General features: G+C 48.7%; 1 protein-coding gene across 2 annotated transcripts; it reads left to right on the forward strand.

The window, feature by feature from the left end:
• Nucleotides 1-265: 265 nt before the first annotated feature.
• ZBTB48 (zinc finger and BTB domain containing 48) lies at nucleotides 266-15,453 on the forward strand. 2 transcript variants are annotated; one of them, XM_055001455.1, is made up of 11 exons: nucleotides 266-350; nucleotides 1,950-2,651; nucleotides 6,843-7,135; nucleotides 7,564-7,675; nucleotides 9,286-9,378; nucleotides 10,432-10,518; nucleotides 10,805-10,959; nucleotides 11,078-11,214; nucleotides 13,319-13,483; nucleotides 14,404-14,492; nucleotides 15,111-15,453. In XM_055001455.1, exons 2-11 carry the CDS (start codon nucleotides 1,956-1,958, stop codon nucleotides 15,399-15,401), a joined length of 2,118 nt encoding a protein of 705 aa, XP_054857430.1. In that variant the 5' UTR covers nucleotides 266-350; nucleotides 1,950-1,955; the 3' UTR covers nucleotides 15,402-15,453. The 2 variants fall into 2 exon arrangements, with proteins under 2 accessions (XP_054857430.1, XP_054857431.1); XM_055001456.1 differs by having other exon boundaries at nucleotides 1,950-2,639.
• The last annotated feature ends 304 nt before the right edge of the window (nucleotides 15,454-15,757 follow it).

Genomic DNA, 15,757 nt, shown 5'->3' on the forward strand with positions numbered 1-15,757 from the left:
GGGCGCAGAGCCCTATTTAGTTTACGGTGCAATCCTACGCAGCGTTACACCATCCCAACTCCCTTGACTTCAATAGGCTTAGACCGGAGTAACTCTGCACTGTTCTTCCCAAACGGTCGCGGGCGTAGCTGAGCGGGCCAATAGCAACGGCGCTTAATTAGCATATCCCCGCCCACGCCCGGCCTCTGGCCTCGCCCTTGCTCTCGCGCGTGTCCCCCCCGCCTTCCTCCCTGCTCGCGTCATGACGTCACGCGTCCCAAGATGGCTCCGGCGTGGGTCCGGCCTTCCTCTCAGGCTGGGCTGTAGCCTCGGTAGGGGAGAGGCGGGGGTCGTGACGGCAGAGAGCTGAGGTAAATGGGGCGGGGGGCTGAGGGACTCCCTAACTCGCCTCCCTCCCTCCAAACGGTTGTCCTGTAGTGAGGGGTCTGGGGAAGCCTTCCAAGATTCTCCCCCGAGAGATGGTGTTGCTAGACCGGTTGCCAACTCCAGGTTGGGAAATTCCGGGAGATTTGAGGGTGGAGTCTGAAGAGCGGAATTGAGGAGGGGCCTCAACAGGGTATAATGCCATAGAGCCCACCTCCCGAAGTTGCCATTTCCTCCTGGGGAACTGATCTTTGTCACCTGGAGTTGTCATTCCAGATCTCCAGCCACCCCCTGGAGGTTGGCAACCCTAGACGTTACCTAGCTCCCCACCCCCCCTCCTGCCCTTTCATTTCTTTTTCCATACATCGGATTTGTGCTTTATGTTCTGCAGCCTGGTTTGTGGGTTCTAAAGCCTTGCGGCATCCTTCCGATGCATCTGCTTTGATCATCCCTAACAATTGCATAGCTCCTTCCCCATCTTCTTTTCCTTCATCTCTAATGCAGCCCCTCCAGCACACTGGTTGCCTTGGTGCTAGATGAAGCTAAAGTAAATATCATCAAGGCTCGTGGGTCATTTTGCATCCTCTAAACAATGCAAAACTGAATTATTCAAGGCTTTTTACCCAGATAGGAGGGCTGTACAGTAAAGAAGTGATTTCAAACAGATGCAGCAATAAAAGGATAGGGACTATAAACTTTACTACTATGTACTGTCTGTTGCTGTACATATGATCCACTGGGTAGCTTCTACGTTGTTTAATATGTCCGCTTTAAAGTTGCTAATGCTCTGTTTCAGTATTTCTTTGAATTGGATTTTCACTGATTTTAAATCTCTGCAACTTTGCATTTATATATCCTGTTACATTGTTTATCGAAAGGTCTTTGAAATTGACTGTTCTGTGTAATCCACCTTGAGTATCAGAAAGAGAAAAGCAGACTCAAAATAATGAAAATAAATAAGCGTGATGGATCCCCCCCGCCCCCCGGCCTTCATTTTTTGAATGCTCTTCCAGCCCCCACTGCTGTGCAAAAAGGAGGAAAGGTTCTATTGATCCTGTGTATTTCTCCTGCTTACACCCATGTTCTCTTTTTATTTGGAAGTTGTTAATGAACTCTTGCGACTTTGTTTTCTATGCAGGATGTAAAGGATTTGGTAGAGTGGGTGAGTTGGTCCATATCTGTTCCCAGGTTTATTTCATCCAAGCTGTTTGCGATTTAAGTTTGGTGGTGAAGGAGGGCTCTGTTTAAGAGGCAGTTCTAGCTCCTGCACCCGACTGATCTGCCCCTTGTTTTATTCTCTTCCCCAACCAGATTACTGAGAACAGCAGCCTCACAATTCCTTTCCTTTTGCATGCACCCAGCCTAAGTTCTATGTGCTTTCAGCATCCACCGCCATGTTTGGTGGCCCCCATTCTCTTCTTGATTCTTTCTTGCCAGAGTCATGTCAGCCACTTCATATTCACCTCTGGCAGAGGTGGCAGGGATGTCACCTCCCTGATGGCAGTGGTGGTGAGTTTGAAGAGCAGCAACTCCATGCTGTTTCCAGCCACCCGCCTCTGCATCTATTCTCTCTTCTTCTCTTGCAGCGGACCATGGAGGGCTCCTTTGTGCAGCATAGTGTGCGTGTTCTGCAGGAACTCAACAAGCAACGGGAGAGTGGGCGGTACTGTGATGCCACCCTAGCAGTGGGCAGCTTGGTATTCAAGGCACATTGGAGTGTCCTGGCGTGCTGCAGCTCATTCTTCCAGAGCATGTACGATGGCGCTTCCAGCCGGGTGATCCTGCCAGAGACCTTTGCGGAGATCTTTGCGCTGCTTCTTGACTTCTTCTACACGGGGCACTTGGCGATCACCTCCGAGAACTGGAAGAAGCTTCTCACAGCTGCCAAGGAACTCTGCATCCCAGAAGCTGTCAAGCTGTGCCAGGAATTCAAGCCCAAATGCTTGGATAGCAGCGACCAGAATGGCCAGTTTCCGTGCGAAAAAGACCTCAGCGATCACTCTGAGGAACTGACAGTTGTGCAAGGGGAACTGGCCTTTCAGGCTGCAGCCAAAAGTGACTCCGTTCAAGAAAGCAGCCTGAGCCCCTCCCCCCAGGGGGACAAAGTGGCCCAGGGACAAAGAGAGATCCCCTGTGTCCTTCGGGGAAGGTTGAAAAGGGCTCTCAAAACAAACACATTGAGCAATGCAGGTGAAGTAAAGGGCATCTCGGAATGTAAAGAACTAAAAAGGCCATTGAAAAGAGGAGCCACCGAGGACGCGGGCGCCAGTAATGAGGTGGCGTGTGGAGTAAGGTCCTAACTAGGGATTTTATTAGTCCGTTGCAGAAGCGTTCCTGATCGAGAATAAAGGCACCCTAAAGTGGAGAGGAGATGTTGCTGGAGATGAAGCAGTAGCAGTACAAGTTTGCTTATGGTGGCGGGGGGGTGCATGCAGGGGAAGGAAGAATGGCGTGTCACGTAGGTTGGGTCTTGTGGGGAAACAGGAACTGGTTACTGTCTGTCCAATGGAGATCCTGTTTCAGTCTTTAGGGAACCCTTTCCACATTGTTCCATTTCATGCAGAACACTAGCAGACTGCAGAGGAGTCTGGATAATGAATTGGGGTGTGCGCTCAGTTCTCATAGGGCCCTTGTGGAGTTCCACCTGAACCGAGAGCATGGCCTAGCAAGAACCTGAAGGTGTGCGTTGCGAGGGAAAATTCGTTTTAGATGGGTAGCCGTGTCAGTCTGCAGTAGAGCAGTAGGATTTTAGTCCAGCAGCACCTTAGAGACCAACAAGATTTTTCAAGTGTATAAGCTTTTGAGAGTCAGAGCTCTGTTATGCTAACAGAACATGCAGATGTCCATATGATAAAACCGAAGCCATTGAACATATGATTATAGAATGTCTCATATTTAATGAGCTGAGGGCTAGCTTAATCATCCTACTTAAAAATATGGAACTACCTAATATGAGAGCGCAGGTGACATGGTTATTATCGGATACAAATGATTCTATTTCTCAAAATACATAGGGGCGATGACTAAACATTGGAGACATGATATTAAGGTTCTTCCCATTTAAATTTCTGCTTAAGGCAATAGCCATATGAGCAGAGGTAGACAGACAGACAGACAGAGCTCCCTTCTTCAGATATAGGGAGGAGCGGAAATCTCTGAGGCATATATCTCAGCCCAAAGGTGGGTGAGATGTTGCAAGGAAGGGCATCAAGATGCAAAGGTACAATGGAGCTTGATTAGATGGGAGGGATGTAGCAAAGGAGGATGTCAGGGGGTAAAGGAACAATGGGACAATGCAGCTTGATTAGAGCAGAAATTAGCCTCTGTGGTGAGATAAGAACCCTATGTTTCTTTTCAGCCCTGAGGGATGGCCCCTTTGTTCTGAATTGAATGAACTCCGTTTCAGCAATCTCATGTTGTAATTTCCCCTTGAAGTTTGTCTATTCAAGGACAGCTGCTTTTAGGTCACCAAGGGAGTGTCCTGGAAGATTAAAATGTTCTCCCGCTGGTTTTTGAGTGTTGTGATTTTTAATGTCAGATTTATGTTCATTTATTCTTTTACCGGTTTGTCTAGTGTAGATAGCAGAAGGGCATTGCTGACACTTGCTAGCATATATAACATTGGAAGATAAAGAAGTGAATGAACCTGAGATGGTGTAACTGGTGTTGTTAGGTCCAGTGACTGTGCTGTTGGAGTGAATATGGGTACAGAGTTGGGATCTTGGTTTTATTGCAGGCTCTGGTCCCAGAGGGTGTGTCAGTGTTGGAAAGCGCATCATACTGTGGGCAAGAAAAGGGTTTCCTCCTAATGCTTGTGAGAGAAGAGTATCATTGTCCAGTGTAGGCTGCAGGTCTTTAATGTTGTGTTGAACTGGTTTGAGCTGAGAGCTGTATATGACCACCAGTGGCGTACTGTTGTTTTGTTTCTGTCTATCTTGTTGCAGGCTATCTCTGCTACAAGACAGGCTGCAAGGAAGGGAAGATTATTAAAAGGACTTCCCATGCTTCTCAGCTGGAAGTTGTTGTATTCAGCAGAGAGCAGCTGTTGATCTCCATCATCAGTTGAAAGGCAGTGGTGATTCAACTCAACTAATTTGTATGCAGTCATACAAATCTGGATGGGTGGAGTATATGATTTTAGATCCTCACCCATATCTTTCACCTACCCAGGGGTGACTGAAGCAAATGGGGGTTAGTAACCCCAACATATGCAAAGATTAGATTCTGCCTCTTAAAACTGTGAGATAAACTAAACATTGCAGATGTGAGATTCTTAGATTTTGGATTCCTGTTGCATTATTCCTGCTATTATTAACAGCACAGCATGGAGTGTTCACAGCTCTGGATATCGGTTCAGTTTTTATTCCTTTGTTAATCAGAGTTCATAAGAGAATGCCTGTTAAAAGAATTTTTAAAAGGCAAGGTCCATACCTTGCAAATTCCACTAAGCACAGGCCACTCCAAATTAGCTGCTTTTAAAATAATGGTAATTCCCGACATGTGATACTCAACCAAGGGAGTGTGGGGTTTAAATAGTGGCCAAACAAAGCTTGCTCACTTAAGTAACCCTCCTTGACACTTACTAGTTAAAAATCAGGCCTGTGTGGCACGGGCCTGTTTTTCTAACGTTTCAGCAAGCGCAGGAAGAAATTTATTTCAAACTGACAAGTGAATGGAGCATTTAAAAAGTTAATGTACAAGATTTTCAGCTTCTTCTCTACAGCAAGAACACAGGCAGGCATCTTAAGGGATGTGGCTAAATCTGTTGACATCTGATTGAATCTGATAAGTGTGATAATATAAGCTCTGATTCATGAAAGCCCATGTTGGAATCAATGTTATGAAGGTACAACTGCAGCTCGCTTTCATTTTACTGCAACGAGCTAACATGGCTACCCCTCTAGAATTAATTTTAGTAGAATAGCCTCCCAAACTATGCTGGTATTTAAATGTGGCAAGTTGCGGTGTGAATATGTTGATGGCTGAATCTGTATCACACTGAATGAAACTGTCCTCAACCTAGTGCTGTCCTTTGGCTGGTAATAATTTTGAGAGACCCATGTGAGTCCACTCTGGCACTTACTGACACAATGAGGAAAGAAATATCTGCTCCAACTAATTTCCGAAGTTTGTTTTCTGACATTAGAAGAAACTGATACTAGAAAGTGTAAAGGTACAGCCGATTCCTACAGTATTTACATCTTTCTCAGTTCTCCAAAGAGTTGCTGGCATGCTCTGCTGGGTTCCCAAAAATGGTCTTGAGGATTTCGTTTTGGAAGATTTCCAAACTGATACCTTCCAGTAAGCCTTAAACCTCAGTGTCATAAACAGCTCGAGACCAAAGGTTTATCTCCAGAATTTTCCAGATGGTTAGAATCTGCTTTTCTTCAGACAGCTTACAAAATCAAAGAGGCCCCTGAAGCAGTTTGCTCCAATTTGTTTGGCATCCAAATTCCTTGGAGGGTGGGATGAAAATATATAGAAAGTGCCCTGCCACTGGGTGCTAAGGTAACATGGTCTTTTGCGGAATGGCTAATGTCCGTAGTAGAATTCATAATGGCTCTGGGATATTAGCAGAGAGGGAACTGAATCTGAGCCAACCTAGTATAGCCGTGGGTTGTTAAACTAACAGTGAAATCTTAAGCACAGTTACTCCAGTCTAAGCCCACTGAAATCAATGGGCTTAGATTGGAGTAACTGTTTAGGATTTCATTGTAAGAAGCAGTTTCTATGAAAGGCTGAGCAGAGAGGATGAGGATGGGTTGGGGTTGTTGCTGGTCTAAGGAAATGAGCGGGTTAACCATCTCTTTTTAGCTAGTGCTGTGGGAGGGGGGGTCATACAGGCAAAATATCAGACTAGTTCAGTGTAACACAGTGGTTCTTACACTAAATGCCAGCCTGGTTTCTAAACACCAGCAGGAGGAGAAACTTGAGGGGCTTTTCAAATCTTTTCAGCATCCACAACGTACACTTGGATTGTCAACGTGTACTTGTGGGGGGGAGAGGAGACCCAAGCTTGCCTTGCATAAAGCGGGAGACAGCCCAGCATATGCATGGACGTAGGTACGCTCTCGCATATTTCATTTCAGAGAGGCGATTCCCTGGCTTTGCTTTAGAACCATAACCATGTTCAAAACCAGACGAGTCTTTTGTAGCTGCTCTGTGTGTGCGATCCATTTCATATCCAAATGAAATCTGTAGTGAGTTCTAGTACGAAAAGGAAGAAGGGCTTATTCTCTCATATCTATAGCTGAAAAGAATTACCAAATATACAGACATTAGTTCATTTAGTTCATCATTTTACTTTGCTTCATAATCATGAACAGGATGGTAATTAGCGCATGTCCCTCTGCTACAGCAAATGCTTGGCTGATTTTGAGAGCATAGTTAAACACAACTGAGGAGTCTGTTGTCACTGAAGTAGCATAAGGTTGTGCTTTTATGGGATAGTAACCCAGGCTTTTTTTTTTTAATTGTAGTGGGAAATTCAGGTGGTTGTGGAGCCTAATGACCTCCCTGCTGAAGACGATGGAGGAGGAGGAGACAGGAGAACCAAGGAAACAGACGAGGACTACATTCCTGGGAAGAAGAGTATCAGGACCAAAAGGAGATCTCACTTGGCCAGAAAGCCCAGTGCCTCCGAGACCATAGGGAGCAGCAGCCTGCTGGGGACCGGGCTGCTGGGAAACCGCAGGGGCACTGCTGAGCCCGTCGAATGCCCCACTTGCCACAAGTCGTTTCTCAGCAAATACTACCTGAAAGTGCACAACAGGCAGGTTTCTTGTACCTTCGCCCTGAAAGGACGGGTTCAGAATGGGGAGAGGGGGCAGGACGAGGCGCCCAGAAAAGGATGGATTCCTAGAACCCAAGCAGTGCCAGGAGGGAGAGGTGTTTGCTGTAAAGCAGCTAGTGTTGTTGTTGATTGCAGAACTGAGATCGATTGTATTGGTTCTGGACTGGGAAATGTGAAAGGTGGGTTCGCATATTACATGAGGGCAACTGGGAGTTTAGCCACAGGTCAGGCAGCCTGAGGTCTGGTTCGCACATTACACGAGTTGGTAAAAAGATTGTAGAAGGCAACACTGGCTTTCCGTGTGAGCATCCTTGAGTATCTGGAGAGTAGCAGCTTCTTTGAGAACTGCTTACATTTGCTGCTGTGCATCACACCAGCTTTGCTTTGTTTCTCTCTGTTACCTGCAGGAAACACACTGGAGAGAAGCCCTTTGAATGTTCCAAATGTGGGAAGTGCTATTTCCGGAAGGAGAACTTGCTGGAGCATGAAGCGAGGAACTGCTTGAACCGTTCGGAGCAGGTACCTGGGGATGGAGGGGCTGCAACTGATCAGGGCATTCACAAAACAATCAAGGCAGTGGCCCTGAAACCTCAGACTCACCTGAACAGATGGGGATTCCTGGACACTCAGTGTGGAGGGCTGGGTTGACGTGTAGGAGATTCAAATCCTCTCTTAAACATACAGCTCTGAAGATAGCTTTGGGGGAGCGGCTTTGTCTCAGCCTGTGGGGTGCTGGGTTGGAGGTCAAGCTCCCAGGGATTGTGGCGCTTCTAACAGGCAGTGGTGTTTGGGGCAGCCTTTCCCGAGAGGCCAGGATGGATTCACACTCTGGAGCTGGATAAACAGTTCAGTTGAGATGAGAAATACAAAGGAGAAATGGAATCGGAGTCAGGAAAAGCCAATGTTGGGAGCGAAATAATTGGGAAGCAGGACGAGGTCAAGTGAACTGCAGCTCAGGAAACAGCCCAGGCTGCACCTGGAAGGATTTATAGCTGGGCCAGGATGAGAGGAAAATGATAGGCTGAAGTGAGGGAGGAGGGGACCTCTCTAGGACCTAGGACAGCTCTGCCTAAATTTCCCTGCACCATGCCGTCTTGAGTGGCTCACCGTCACAGGCATGAACACACACAGGTGGAGATCTCAGGGAATCTTACCCAGCCTCAACTGCATTGCAAGGTTGCTGTAAGGACAATGAGATAATGGTGAAGTATTCTGGATGCTGAGAGCCAGTGTGGTATAATGGCTAGAGTGTCAGTCTAGGATCTGGAAGACCCAGGTTCGAATCCCCACTTTGCCTTGAAAGCTTGCTGGGTGACCTTAGGCCAGTCACTCACTCTCAGCCCTAACCTACTGCACAGGGTTGCTGTGAGGATAAAATGCAGATGAGAATGATGCAGTCCATTTTGCGTCCCCATTGGGGAGGAAGGCAGGGTATAAATAAAGTAAACAATTAAAATAGTTGTAAAGTATCTTGCATAGAAATGCGCAGTTGTAGTATAATGTCTGCCCTGATCTAGGCCAAGCAAGGGTTTGCCCTTGCTCAAAATAAGCACCTTCTCAGAGTGGTCAGAGAGCTGACCTCTGTGTTAATAAAAATGCATATGTCTGTAATAATACCCTCCATGAACGACGTCATTTAATAACAACAACAACATTCAGTTTATATACTGCCCTTCAGGACAACTTAACACCCATTCAGAGTGCTTTACAAAGTGTGTTATTATCCTCACGACAATCACCCTGTGAAGTGGGTGGGGCTGAGAGAGCCCTGAGAGAGCTGTGACTGACCCAAGGTTACCCAGCTGGCTTCAAGTGAACAAGTGGAAAATGAAACTTGGTTTTCCAGATTACAGTCCTGCCGCTCTTAACTACTACACCAAACTAGGGCATGCTGACCAAGATGAAGGTAGAATATTTCCTCCTGGAATGCTAATTTTTGGAAGGGTAAGATATGTGGTAGCTTTTGATTCCCCCTCACCTCCTGTTGTCTGAAGTGGTGTCATCCCAGAAGGGATGTACTACATAGTTTTTCTGAATATGCCAGCCCTTCTCTCTGAACTCTTTAATGAAGTGGCCCTTTCAAGTAACCCCTTTCTGTCCCCTTAACTCACAGCTTCCTTTCTCTCCAGGTTTTCACCTGTTCCGTCTGCCAAGAGGTGTTTAAGAAGCGGCTGGAGCTGCGGCTGCACATGGTCTCCCATACGGGAGAGATGCCTTATAAGGTTAGCCAGCCCTGCCCTTGAACATGCTTGGCTGTGACTCTGTCCCTGGGTGCGGTGAGGGGGTCTTGGGAAAGAGCACGTGCGACTGTGCAGGGACGGTGGCCAAGAAAGGCCCCGGGTTGCTTGTTTAACTTCCTCTGTGTAGCCGGGCCAGGTGCCCTCTCCGTTAGAGCTAGGAAGCAAGTGACATGGGCAGCTGGGCCGTGCGTCCTGGTCCTGAGTAGAACTTGAGCTTGGCAAATGAGGTTTGGTTTCTGCATATGCAAAACCTTTTTTGGGGGAAGGAGTCACTGAGCACAAACATGTCTTATACATTCACATTTTTCTGAAAAGTGATTTAGTATAAAGCATATTAAGCAGCAGCTTTGGGAATCACCAGTAATGTGTTCATCACAATGTAAGTCCTCTTCTGTACTCTCTCAGCCTCAGCATCCCCCTCTGCAATATAGGGATAATACTGGCCTACCTTTCTGGGTTGTTGTGTTACTGAAAGATGGGTTTTAGGTATTCAGAAAAGTAATATGTGGTCGTTTTCAGCCAGATGTAAAACTTACAGTATTGGGGGGGGGGGGGGCGTGTGACTCCCTAGATCGTGTGCCCATTAAAAAGAAAAAAGAAAATCAGAGTTTTAAAATGCCTGCATTTCATTGGGCGATTGGACAACAAAAATCAACATCTGCTTCTCAATCTGTGTGTTGATGTCACAGGACAAAAACAGTTTGGCACTGAGAAGCCAAATTGTGTGTCCTGAACAAGTTCAGCAAATTGCTGAATTGCTGGGATTAGCACGGAAGCTGCCGCCCCCTCCTTTAGCCAATGGCAATTCTTTTTGATCCCTCTCCGCATCTTGAAGTTTCAGCAGGCGCCCCCCATGCATGTTCTCAAACGTATCTCTGGAGCCTTAAGCAATGGAAGCTGTGCAGAAGCTGCTTGACCAGACAGCTGACCGTCTGCACGGAGAAGTTCTGGGCCTGACCGCACCTGACCATTAGCACTCCGACAGACGCCCTGTCAAAATGGCCGATGCTGACCCGTGACCCTTGTGCGTTTCAGTGCTCTTCCTGCATCCAGCAGTTCATGCAGAAGAAGGACCTGCAAAGCCACTTGATCAAGCTGCACGGAGCCCCCAAGCCCCATGCGGTATGCCCTGGTGGTTCCCGGAGTGGGGGAGAGCGGGTGTTAGAGTGCTGGAACCAAAAGAAAAGTGGATTCTCTTGAGTGTGCTTAAGGGAGCCATGAGCTCTATGAATGTTGTGGAAATGCCCCATTTGCAGCAGTTGCCAGAGGGTTCCCATACACAGCACCTATTGCATTCTTCCACAACAGATTCTTCAAGCAGCTTTATAATGAAAAAACAATCACTGGTGCTGACCCACAGGGCGCTTTCCCCCTAATTCCAGTCCACCTTTTGCTCCTCGCCCTGCAGTGCTCTGCGTGTTCTAAGTGCTTCCTGTCTCGGACAGAGTTGCGCCTACATGAAGCTTTCAAGCACCGTGGGGAGAAATTGTTCGTCTGTGAGGAGTGCGGTCACAGGGCCTCAAGTCGCAACGGTTTGCAGATGCACATCAAAGCCAAGCACAGGTATGCAGGGAACACCTGACCCCTCTCCTTTCTGTGCCTGTGTGATTAACAGATGTGTTCGGGAGTGACAGTTTTCTCTCTGGCTTCTCCCGTCCAATTGCTCCCTCCTCGGCTGCAGGAACGAGCGACCCTACGTGTGTGAGTTCTGCCACCACGCCTTCACCCAGAAGGCCAACCTCAACATGCACCTTCGAACCCACACTGGAGAGAAACCCTTCCAGTGCCACCTCTGCGGCAAGACATTCCGCACACAAGGTACAAGCGCCATGCAGCCCTCTGCCAGGTGATGAGGGGTGTGCTGGTAGCTCTCAGAGCCTGGAGCTCTTCCCCAACCACTGAGGCTTTAGGTGAGCCCGAGAGGGGGAGTGAGGCTTAGTGTGGGCAGCTCATGTTCTTCTGGGAAGACGCTGTTGCCTCCACAACCAAAGAGCTTCCCAACCAAGGAGGCAGTTGCCAGCAGCAGCCAACAGGAAAAAATAACAGGTTTTTAAAGGGGGGTGGGGGCGGTCCTCAGCAAGACAACATGTTAGGAAACTCTCTTGTAGTTCAATTTCAGGATACGGCTTCCATTTTTAAGTACCACAGAAATGTTTTGGTTGATTTTCAAGTTTGAGTCCTGGGTGGTTGTTTGGCAAAGAGAAGGAGGTTAACATAAGCGAGTTGTTTTTCCCGCTTGCCTTGGAAGCAGGGCTGTGCAGACGACATTATGCTTGGTATCCTCCAGAGAGTGTGTAGCAGCCGCTCGCCCCCATCTAATCCTGCCTGCTTTGAAGCAACAGGGCTTCTGTCAATCCCAAGCGCTGTGGATTCCTGTTGTGTGTGTTGTTGTGCAAGGGGTCTGGCTGGAACACTCGCGTCCCCTCCCTCTCTTCCTCAATTTAGCCAGTCAGGATGGAAAAAGGAATTAAAGAACCATTTATCTGCTTGGCAGTTTAGTCGATAAAGTCATCCTCCTGCTTTACTAGTTGCGTATGACCCTGGTAAGAAAGATCCGTTTAACAGAGTGGCCGTTTTGGGGTGGCTACAGTCAGCCAGAGCGCCGAGGTACAAAATGATGGAGCAGAGCCAGCACTGGGGTAAGCAGGGAGCTCTCTCTGCAAGCACAGTCTGAACTCCTCAACCTCTGCCCCGAATAGTTGTCGGTGAGCCCTTGCCCCCAGAGTTTGTCAGCTGGTCTGAAGCACTGCTACGCCACTGAATTCATTTGCCCAGCAAGAAAGCATAAAGTGGAGACCTGTTGGAGGCGGAACAAGTTTCCCCCTGTCCTCTTGCCAACTGTCCCAGACATCTCAAGGGTGAGGGATTGAGAATCAGGGCTGTGCAGTTCTGTGTGATCTGCGGTTGCCAACAGGCCTGGAGGAAAATGTTCTTTCCTTTTAATTGAAGCTTAATGTGTGAAAATGGGCCTGTGAAGCTCATCGTGGCGTGGAGGCCAGTAACATCATCTGCTAAGTAACATCCTGTTAAACCTCTATTCAAGGGACAAGATTTTTTTGCCAGGAAATTGGCTTGTGTGAGCATGATGGGTTGGACTGCTGCTCTGTTCCCATAAACATATTGTGAAGGGCGGAGGGGGTGGGGGGGAGAAACTCCTTACTAAATTTGGTCGGGCATTGACAATATCTCATTCGGGTACGGCTCAAAGTGGCTGTGCCTGGTAACAGTGAAAGGTCCAGGCCCCTCAGAAATGGCAGAGCGGAGCTGTCAAGGAGACCCTCCCTTTAATTAGTTCTTTTATGCCCTCCTGCACTTCCCTCTGAAGTTGCTCGGCCGCAAGAGCTCGGAGAGGAGCAGGCTGTGTGTGTTCAGAAAGACGTCTCTCACCAGCCCAGGCCAGCAGCAGCAGTAGAACCTGCCTGGCCTCCACTCTTGTAGAGCTTCAGTGGCTACAGATGGGGGAAAAAAATGAGCCCCCTTTTTTTTAGGTCTTGCAAGTCCAGAAGTTCATGCGTTTTCTTATTTTGCTGCATCCAGAAAGTGGAAGGGCACTTTCTGTTGGAAGGGACTGAGCACGGAAGTCCATCTGTGCAGCTCTGCCTCCAAAGCAAGTGGAGGAATAGCCCCATCCTCCACGAGTCACCACCATGCACCAATGGGAGCAAACTGTCGGGGTTAAAGGAACAGTGTCCTCCCCTCCCCCCGCCCCCCAGTCATTGCTTGGGAGACGGGCTGCTTGAGGAGGCCCTTCCTGATGGGATGTCTGAACCTGGGGGACAGAGTTTACAGCAGCTGCTTCTGCTAATGAGGAACTGGCCTGGAATCTGAGGTGGGGAGATGGATTCAAGCCGACCAGAACATTTTGGCCAGTCCTGAAAAGCCCTTCCTCCTGTCTGTTGTCTCTTCGGGGTTCCCTCAACAGCAAGCCTGGATAAGCACAACCGGACCCACACTGGCGAGCGCCCCTTTAGCTGTGAGTTTTGCGGCCAGAGGTTCACGGAGAAAGGCCCGCTGCTAAGGCACATCGCCAGCCGGCACCAGGAGGGGAGGCCCCACTTCTGTCAAATCTGCGGGAAAACTTTCAAAGGTAATGCCTCGGGAAGGCTCAACAAGCGGGGGGCAGGTGTGAGCAGCCTTTCTGGCACGAGTTCCTAAAAAACCTGTGAACATGACGGGAAGGGGTCATGGCTCAGTGGTAGAGCATCTGTTTGGCACGCAAAAGGTCCCAGGTTCAATCCCCAGCATCTTTAGTTAAAAGGAGCAGGTAGTAGGTGGTGTGAAAGAATTCTTCCTGAGACCCAAGAGCCCCTGAGTAGACAATACTGACCTTGATGGACCAATGGTTTGATTCCGTGTAAGACAGCTTCCTGTGTTCGCATGGTGCTGGCAAAGAAAACAGGGTGGGGGAGGTGAGGACTGTACTTGGCAGACAAGCTGGGAGCAAGCTGAGCTTCAGTGGCATTGCCCGTACCTGTGGGGCAAGCCTCAGACGAGGCTGTGGATCCAAAAGGTGGTGATGGGCCTAAGCCATGCTTGTTTTCTTCCATACCATGGGGCAGAAAACTGAGCAAAGTGGTCTGGCTTGCCACTGATCAGACCACATGCCAGGGTTTGACAAACCCAGCCGCAAGACAACCTGCACGTGCTAGGGAATAAGACAGACGGCAGCAGATTAATGCATTTTTCTAGAGGGCCTGTGGCCTATTCCGTACCCAGGAATGATAGAGGAAAACCTCTCCATAACTGGGCAGGAGGGATGCTTGGAAGCAGTACCACACCCAAGAGACAAGACTCTCAGTGGCTCAGGCACTGAGAACTTGGGAGAGCCACTGCCCATCAGAGTAGACCGTAGATGGTCCGATAGTCTGATTTAAAAGCAAGGCAGCGTCATACATCCTTCGTATCGCCATCTGCTCCAGCCTTGTTATGCGATAATGTAGCAAGGGCAAGGCTTCCTTTGGGCAGCCATGTAATAGCTCCCCCCTCCCCCACTTTGTTTTTTCCCAGCTGTGGAGCAGTTGCGCGTCCATGTTCGCAGGCACAAAGGAGTGAGGAAATTTGAATGCACGGAATGTGGCTACAAGTTCACACGACAGGTACACAGCATGTGTGTTGACTTGGAGCGACTCTGCACAAAGACTAAGGTGGATTGGAGGTGCTGAGCGTGTGTGTGTGTGTGTGTGTGTGTGTGTGTGTGGTCTTTGGGTCTCTTCCTTTTTCCTTCTAGTCTTCGTTGGTCCGACTCCTCTTTCCTCTCTTCCTTTGAAGTTTCCTCACTGGGGAGAAGTGAATTTTTTACTTCTGTGCTTGGCATTTCGACACCCTTTCCAACCGTTCAGAGCAATTGCTTAGCCTTTCTCTCTAGAATTCTACAGCCTTGTAAAATGGGTTGGCATAAGTCTCCCTGTAATGTAAATTGCCTAAGGCTGCCTTATGTACCTTAATACGTTTTATTCACCCTGTGAGAGTGGTTAGGCTGCAGGAGAGTGATTGGCCTGTGATCACCCATTGAGCGTTCATGGCCAAGCAGGGATTTGAATCCAGATCTCTTACATCCAACACTATAACCACTAACTGCCCTGGCTCTTACCTGCTGAGATTTGGGGGCCTTCTTAACTCACAGCTGAAGTTCACAAGGGGAGCCTTGATTGCTCTCTCATACTGCTTTTGAGTTCCCCCCGCAGCCTCTCTCTCTCTCTCCTGTTCTCTGGCAGGCACATCTGCGGCGCCACATGGAAATCCACGACCGGGTTGAGAACTACAACCCTCGCCAGAGGAAGCTGCGCAATCTCATCATCGAGGACGAGAAGGCCGTGGTGGTCGCCCTGCAGCCCCCCCACATCCTGGAGGTGGGCTCTGCAGAGGTGATTGTGGAATCGCTCGGCCAAACCTCCCTGGCAGAGGAGATCCCTGTACAGAGACTCTGTTCCAATGAGAACTTCGCCCCCACGGATATTATTGAACAATCACTCATCATTACAATCCCCGAAGACTGTGAAACGTAGCGGGTTGTGCCTCTGTAAAGCCCCTTGCCCTAATAAAGTTCGGGTGGCCTCGCCTCTTCTTGTAGCCTCGGATGGGGCAAGCCGTGAAATGCAGTTCTTCATGTCCTTAAAATAGAAAGCGAAGGTTGCTTGTGTGTGTTCGAGGCAGGGAGTCAGATTGGGGTACAAGAGGGCTTTTCCTTCCGAGGCTGTCCTCCTGGTTCCTCTCAGTCTGAAGCAGCAGCCTGTCTCTGCTGGTACTGTGCATGCCGAGATGCCTCCATTTCTCAAGATCAGTCTTAAGGACCATTCGAAGCACCAGCGGAATGAAACTGTATGACAGTAGATCTTCTAAGATCTAGGGGTAAATTGGTGGA

This window comes from Eublepharis macularius, chromosome 17, assembly GCF_028583425.1.
Source record: "Eublepharis macularius isolate TG4126 chromosome 17, MPM_Emac_v1.0, whole genome shotgun sequence".
NCBI lineage: Eukaryota > Metazoa > Chordata > Lepidosauria > Squamata > Eublepharidae > Eublepharis > Eublepharis macularius.